This window comes from Malaya genurostris, chromosome 2, assembly GCF_030247185.1.
Source record: "Malaya genurostris strain Urasoe2022 chromosome 2, Malgen_1.1, whole genome shotgun sequence".
In the NCBI taxonomy this organism is placed as follows: Eukaryota; Metazoa; Arthropoda; class Insecta; order Diptera; family Culicidae; genus Malaya; species Malaya genurostris.
Window position 1 is genome coordinate 145,486,456 of NC_080571.1, and position 8,508 is coordinate 145,494,963.

An 8,508-nucleotide genomic window follows, 5' to 3' on the forward strand; every position below is an offset into this window, starting at 1 on the left:
CTAGCGCGTCTCGTCAAAGAACAGTTGCCAAGCTTCTTGGGATAAAGATGATCTGGATCGTTGGATGCACTCAATTATTCCTAAAATATCGGCAAAGGCATGGCATGGACTGGATATGAGTAGGGACATCCTTCGTGTAATGTCCAGACTCATGTCCAATCACTACACGTTCGAATCTCCTTCGAATTAGACTTTTCGAGACTAATCATTGTGCTTGTGGCGAAGGTTATCGCGATATTGATCATGTCGTTTGGACATGCGTGGAGTATCGTGATGTCAGATCTCAACTAATAAATTCTTTGTGTACCCGAGGTAGACTATCCAATGTCCCAGTTCGCGACATTCTTGTCTTGTCTTCTTTCATGAAACTTCTTTATCATTTCATTAGGTCCATTTGAGTTCCAATTTAAATTTTATTTTATGTTAGACTGTTTTCTCTTCCATGAGTTCAACCAATAGCCAGCTATCTTATGTTGAATAAAAGTGATGAGCTGATACGTAATTCCGGAATCGGATGTCGGATCCAAATAAATTCAAGAAAATTGTATGAGGCCATAAAACCTTTCATTTAAATATAAGTTTGTGAAAATTGGTTCAGCCATCTCTGAGAAATGTGTAAGACTATTTCTTTCCTTTCTTCCTATGGGTCAAAATCTCAATGTCGGGTGAAATTCATATTTACTGCTCTAAAAGTGCTTATATATGAAGACGCATTGAACTCTTCATGGAAATAAAAAATATCAACGACGCTGTAATATTCCAGAACGAAATCAATCTATTCCATATTTGGTAAACGAAATTACACCAGATTTGATTTCTAAATAACTGTTTCCTGATTGAGTATTTTCTCTAATTATTTCACGAAACGAATCTACGCCAAGACAGTGGAACTACACCCGGCATTATCCAACTGGTGCTTCAGTCAAAGGCGAATATTCCGTTCCTCAAGCCTAAACATAAAAAACAACAACTAGTTCTTCTGTGAACATATCTGCTGTTGGACATTCGCATTGTTAGTTTCGCTTCAGACAAGAGCGATTGCGTCATCCAGCTGCTGGTCGTTTGCATTGGATAAAAAGAAACGAAAAGTGGACAACTATGGGAAACGTTATACAAAATCAGTTGTTTCAATGGCTCCAAATGTTATCTAAAGAATTATGAAGATTACTTCTTTGCAAATAGAAGGTAAAATCATCAGTTTGATAGTTTCTTTCACTTAAATATTGGGATGTAATAAATATTGAAATATTTTTTCTTTTTATGCGATATTCACCTAACCAGAGACCATTTTTGTAGAAACAGAAAATGAAAATTATAGAATGATAGTACTCAAGAGAGAGCAAGGATGTGAATATATAGAACGGAAAATGAGAAACGTGAAAGAGGGTCATTTAGACAAGCAGAAATCATCTGTACAATCTGTACGGCCAGTAAGCCGAAACTTGTTTCGTTCGAGACGTCAGGTTAGACGTTACACTTCATGTGTACAAAAAAAGTGTCTTGCAAATAGCATTAACTTTACGTCTGCTCAGCGGATTATGTTGATCCGGGGGTTTGCGTCAGCAGTTCAACATAATCTGCTGACGCACTGATGAGTCGAAGACGAAACGTAAACTTAACTGAAGCAGAAATCTTTTAGTAACTTATCTTTTACCTTCTACCAGAGGAGTCGGGCTTAGGCATCTGAACAAAGCGAATCGCCCAAGTCTCTGGTATGTCGGAAAGTAGTGATAAAGGTCTTTTACCATTTACTTTTAGAACCGGCGAAAGAAAAGTTTCTAGAAGTTGTCACTTTTTGCTTGCGACGGCCTTATCACACACAATGAGTTCTTCACTGCATGGATGTTTTTTCTTTATCTCTATATGGCTAGTTGAACATCGGTTCGGAAAATGAGAGACGTGACGTCTCTCATTTTCCGTTCTATATATTCACATCCTTGCTCTCTCTTGAGTACTATCATTCTATAATTTTCATTTTCTGTTTCTACAAAAATGGTCTCTGGTTAGGTGAATATCGCATAAAAAGAAAAAGAAATATTGACTTAGTCGTCAAAAAGAAAAAAGGTGGGTGGGTAATGTCAGAGACATAACTGGATGTCGTGAATACGAAAAAACTGATACGCCCCCATCACTTTTCCGAATATCAGTTAGTTGATTGATTGTATGAATTGTGCAAGCTTTCCTCTTTTTCACTAATAGAGTTTGAAGCGATGCACCTACATTAAAGTACAGATTAGTTACATTAAACAGCTACTGTGGGGGTGGTGATAAAACCAACTTTGACAGCAAACAAGTTTTTAATTCGGAATGCTTCAACTGCAATTATATTTATTTTAGGTTAGGTTTTAACAATTTTCATTTAGTTTACTTACAATTATTTGGTGAACCGCTAGGATTAATGAACGGGTCTTATCAACGAAATCTGTATCTGCGATCTTCGTACTGTAAATATTGTAAATAGCAAAGTGACAATTGTAAATATTGTAGATTTTAACTTACATTTAAGATAACTGATAACTGAATTCAAATTTCTAGGAATATATGTACATAGATTTTAACAAATTTTAGACGACTTTTAATCGCGTCTTTTCACTTGCAAACTTTTACTTATTCTAGTTTTTCTTCTTCTGCTTCTCACTTTTTTGACGGTTCGCTGACTCAGCGTTGCCAGCCTTACCATCACGACGGCTCAACGTGTTCCCTTACTTGCTGCAGTCACCAAGCGACGAAGTAACGGAGGGTCCACCGTCACAATCCCCCGCCCGTAAATCCTGGTGATGGTTCTCTTCTGAAGACTCGGATTTACCTTTCTTCATGACGTCCAATACCGCCAAGTTCACTACCGCTCGCTTCAGTACACCTGTCGGTGTTTGAACCCAAGCTTGACGAACACGGCCATCCTGTCCGGGAACCACATCGATTACACGCCCACGCACCCACTGGTTTCTCGCCGTTCCGCTCACCACCACAACTAGGTCTCCTACTGCAATATCCTTTACTTCGTCGAACCATTTACACCGACGCGTAATCACCGGCAAGTATTCTTTCACCCAGCGCTTCCAAAACTCGTCGCACAAATGCCGCGCTAGGTTCCAGCTGCTACGGAGTGTCTCTCCACGATCTACTGGTACAATCGGAAGAACCTTCTTCCCGTTCGAGCTTCCTAACAAGAAGTGATTTGGCGTTAGAGCTTCTTGTTCCGCAGATTCTAGTGGCACGTAAGTGAGAGGTCTACTGTTGATCATCATTTCGGCTTCGCATAGAATCGTGAGTAACGTTTCATCATCAGGTTTGCGTGGTGCATCTAACAACGCACCGATCGCCGTTTTAACCGAACGAACTAACCGCTCCCATACGCCGCCCATGTGTGGCGTAGCGGGTGGGGTGAATCTCCACCTTGTCTCAGCATTCGTGAAAGTTTCTGCAAGAGCTTGATTGCGCATCTCGATTTCCCTTTTTAGGATATTGTTAGCGCCTACAAAACACGTTCCGTTATCCGAATGGAACTCTGCCGGAGGACCTCTTCGAGAGATGAAACGTCTCACCGCCATGATACAAGCCTCGGTTGTGAGACTGTAGACCACCTCGAGGTGCACTGCTCGCACGGTAAGGCAGGTGAATAAAGCTACCCAGCGCTTAACCTGGTTTCTACCGACTTTTACCAACACTGGCCCGAAGTAGTCCAGACCAACAAAGGAGAATTTTACGAATGGTGTCAAACGGATTGCCGGAAGAGAAGCCATCGGCGGAGGTTTTGGCGTTGCTTTTGCGACGCGACACCAGACACAGTTGTTCGTCACTCTTTTAATCAGTTCTCGTAGTCTCGGGATCTCGAAACGCTGTCGCATTTCGTTAACGATGGTTTCTCGGTTGGCATGGCGGAAACGGCGATGATACCAGTCTACAATTAGAGATGAGATAAGGTGCTGTTTGGGCAAAATAACTGGAAACTTAGCTTCGAATGGTGCAAATGGTGCTGCACCAATTTTGCCACGTTTTCGAACGACTCCCTTCTTGTCCATAAAGGGCCACATACCGTACAGGGGGCTCGATTTGGCTACAACAGCATGACGAGCTTCCGGGGGTCCTTGTGTACTTCGTAGAACATGAACCTCTGTCGAAAACGATTCTTGTTGAGCCAGCTTCCATAGGATTTCTTCCACCTTCTTCAATTCTTCTTGAGTGAAGATGTGCATCTCCAGAGCAATTCTAGCTTTCTTCCGGCGCAGGTTTCCGATGAAACGCAAAACGTAAGCTGTTGTTCGCAGTAATTTTGTCCAACTACCAAAACGAGTAACATCCAACATAGGATCGAAAGTCGTATGTACCATAGATGCTTTAACTTCTGCCAACGTGGTTGTAAATCGTCGCTGTCCAGGCCAGGTTTCTTCTTTTTCCCGTAGAAAGTTCGGTCCCGCAAACCAGGAACTTGTATGCCCCAGATCGGGATCAGATTTCCATTTGGTGGCCGCATCGGCAATATTCATCTTGGAAGGCAGCCATCTCCATTCGCGCTGGTCGCTTGCCATCAGTATTTCTCCAACCCGGACGGCCACAAACTTGGGATATCGGCGGTGGTCGGACTGGATCCACGCAAGAACGGTAGATGAATCACTCCAGAGAAATCTTTCTTTAATCGAATACGAATGTGAGTTTTGCACGAATTCCAACAGTCGAACGCCTAATACTGCGGCTTTCAGTTCCAGCTTCGGGATAGAGAGCGTTTTAAGAGGAGCAATTTTCGTCTTAGCGGCTACTAAAGCTATTTGAATGTCGCTTCTGATCTGTAGGCGGAAATAAGCTACGCACGAACATGCGACTTCACTGGCGTCGACGAAAACGTGAAGCTGAAGGGAACTTGTATCGTCCGTCGGTGGAGATCGAAAATAACAACGTGGAATTCGCAGTGTGTCTAAAGATGGAAAGAATTTCGTCCATCGTCGCCAACGTTCACAGAGATCTTCATTTATTGGATCGTCCCAGGCCAACCCAGCTGCCCAGCAGTCCTGTATTAAGACCTTGCCATGGACGAGAAAGATCGCTAACAGTCCTAAAGGGTCAAACAAGCTCATAACCACCTTTAACACTTCGCGTTTTGTTGGAATATAACCATCGGCAAGAATTGACTGCAAGTCACTTCGGGGAACGAACGTATACGTGAACATGTCTTCTGACGGAATCCATCTCATACCCAGGACAGATTCTGTTGTGCTCTCGCGCTCCAGTAGTAGATCTTTCGTTGCACTAGCCGAGATTTCGCCGATGCCTTGCAAAACCTCTACCTTGTTGGACAGAAAATTTCTTAACTCGAACCCGCCCAGCGAATGTACAGTTTTCACGTCGTTTATGACATCGATTGCTTCCTTAACTGTGCGAAAGCTTTCCAGCAGATCGTCCACGTAGTGGCTATTTAAAATTACTTCACATGCGCGCGGGAATTTCTTTTCGTACTCTCGAGCGTTTGTATTTTTCACGTGTTGCGCTGATGTCGGCGAGCAGGTTGAACCAAACGTGCATACGTCCATTATGTACACCGTTGGATTATCTGACGGGGAATCTCTCCAGAGAAAACGCAGAGATTGAGAATCGGGATGACGGATTTTGATCTGGTGAAACATTTCTCTAATGTCTCCGCTGACGGCCACCGGAAACTGACGGAAACGACTGAGAACTTTTGGAAGTGGAGTTAGAAGATCGGGTCCTTTTAGTAAGCTTGAGTTGAACGAAACTCCCTCCACCTTCGCTGACGCGTCCCAAACCAGACGTACTTTAGACGGTTTCTTCGGATTGATGACGATTCCGAGCGGCAAATACCAGATGCGCTTCGCATCTACGCCACGCAGTTCTTCTTCGGAAGCCTTATGGGCATACCCCTTTTGTAAGTATTCAGCTATTTGACTGCTGACACGCTTACTCATCGCCGGATCATTCTGTAATTTACGTTCCAGCGTTCGAAGACGCCGAATCGCCATCGGAAAACTGTCAGGAAAGTTCGGCTCGTCAGACCGCCAAAGTAAACCGGTTTCAAAACGATTTCCCGTGCGACGCGTTGTTTCAGTAAGAATTCGCCTCGCTCTATTTTCTTCCTTTGACTCAAGTTTCTCGATCGGGATAGCGATTCCTGTATTCTCGACTGCGAAGTATTCGCGAAGCTGGTCGTTCAGCAACCGATCTGGATCTGGAGATGCACTGACGTGCAAATTGACGACTGACCGTTGAATCGGCTTAGATGATCCACAACCATAGATACTCCAACCAAGTCGACATTTGACTGCTACTGGTTCGCTATTTTTCCCTTCGCGTAGCTTAAGCGGCACCGTTAAGCTCAGATTGTCTAATCCGATGAGCAATTTTGGCTGAACCAGCTCATAATCTTCCATTGGAAGTCCTCGAAGATGAGGAAACTGTTGTGACAATTCTCGGTAACACATCGATTGAGACGGAAGAACCAAACAACTAACTGTACGAGCATGAAATGATCTTCGCCGTAATTCGTTTTGTTTACTTGTTATTTCCATTTTCACCTGCTGCGAGTTTTGCTCGACGCGCGTCATGTTTCCAGTCCATTGGAGTGTCAGCGGTTCTGGTTTTCCTGCGATTCCCAACTGGTTAGCGACAGATTCTTCTAGTAATGTAATTGAAGATCCTTCGTCGATAAACGCAAATACTGTTTGCGATCGGTCTTTACCGAAAAGCACTACTGGAATGATACGGAACAGTGGAATTTGTTGCGCACCCTTGCCGACATGACTTGCCGAAACGTTCACAGACGGCGCAGGATGGAGAAGTGTGTTATGGCGTTCCCGACAGCCTTCTACCGCACAGCCTTTCCAGGACTTGCAGGGCCATTTCCCGTGATTGTTAAGACAAGTCTTACACAAACCTTTTTGTTGAATAACGTTTACCCTTTCGCTTACGCAAAGTGATTTGAACCGATGACATTCTATTATCCGATGTCCTTGAAGATTACACATCGCGCACGTTTTGCCATGCTGCTGTTTGCTATCTCGAATCGCCGATGAGTCCGTTGAATGCGCTTGTACAAAAACTTTCTCCTTCACCTTTTGTTTTTCAGTTTTGGGTGGCCTTCTGAAACACGGCAAGTCGTAAGTTACTTCCGTGGCAGCGTCCACTAGTTTATCCGTAAACTCGCCAAAAGTAGTGAGTGTGACTGTTTGATATTGGCTTTTGAAAATAGCCCAATCTAGCTTTAGTTGCCCCGGTAATTTCTCCACCAGCTCCTGCATCAATGACGGATTCGTGAGATGTGCATCCTGTCGCGCTGCTTTAAGATGACCAACGAAATATCTAACTGCTATCCCAAACTCCATCAGTGTTTCTAACTTTTCATGTTTTGGAGGTTGAAGACCACGGATTTTCTCCAACAACGTACGAATTAGAAGTTCCGGTCTGCCGTACATTTTCTCCAACGATTTGATGACGTGCGGCACACATTCAGGAAGAAACAGCTGATTTCGCACCGTATCTTTTGCATGACCGTATAACGCTCGTTGAAGGCGATTAAGATTTTCAATATTTGTGTACCCACAAGCAGCTGTTGTTTGATCGAAGCAACTAATAAAGGCCGGCCATTCCTCGGGGTTACCGCCGAATGCTGGCAGATCTTTTCCGATCACTTGACGCGCTGCGATTTGCTGTGGACTTACATAAAACTTGTTTCCCGATTGAAGTTCGGCTTTGCCGGGAGTATATACAATGCCATCTGTTGTTTGTTCATTACGCTTCGGCGGTACAACAAATGCACTAGCACAGTCTGCACTAGCAGCGGAAGAGAACACAGCTGCGGGGGTTGAGACGACAGCGTCTGAAGACGGTACGGTTGGTTCTACAGATTCTGGCTTGTCCTCGGGAACTAGCAGACTGTCTAGACGACTACGTTCATTGCCGCTCACCGAGCTATTAGCGGATTCATCTGTAGGGGGAAGCCCTCTCAGCAAATTTTCTACCAATTTCGCGCTACCGAGTTCCGCATCCATTTGACTGCTACTTGAACCAAGCCGCTGCATAAGTTCACGCTTTTTTTCGATTGATTTTTGCCGAATTAACTGTTGCTTTGCCTTGATTATTGCAGCTTCTTGTAATTTGCGTTCACGTAACGCAGCTTCTTTTTTCAGCAATTCACGCTGTTCCTCCAGCTGTCGCTGTTCCTCCTCCAGCTTCAGTTTTTGTAGCTCTTCCTGTTCATTGAGCTCTTTCTCCCTCAGCTGGCATTCTTCCTCTATCAGCTTTAGCTCCAATTCCATCGCCGCACGGACACTGGAAGTAACACTCGGTGCAGGATCAGCCGGTACAGGTTTTTTACTGCGCTTCGATGCAGCCTTACTGCTTGCTCCTTTTGAGGCACCTTTTTTCTCCGCCGTTGGTTTCAATAGCGTGGAATTTTCTTGAACGGAACATTTCCGGCAGGAATACGGTTTATCCTTGATTTTCTCATCTACGCCGGCACATTTAAAATGTTCCCACCCGTGACACTTATCACATGCAACC

General features: G+C 44.2%; 1 protein-coding gene across 1 annotated transcript in view; it reads right to left on the reverse strand.

Moving 5' to 3' along the window:
* Positions 1–2,702: 2,702 nt before the first annotated feature.
* Positions 2,703–8,508, reverse strand: part of LOC131428882 (uncharacterized) — a 5,883-nt gene continuing 77 nt past the window's right edge. The window contains exon 1 of the mRNA XM_058592942.1: positions 2,703–8,508. This exon is cut by the window's right edge and continues 77 nt beyond it. Coding sequence (XP_058448925.1) covers positions 2,703–8,508 — 5,806 coding nt within the window.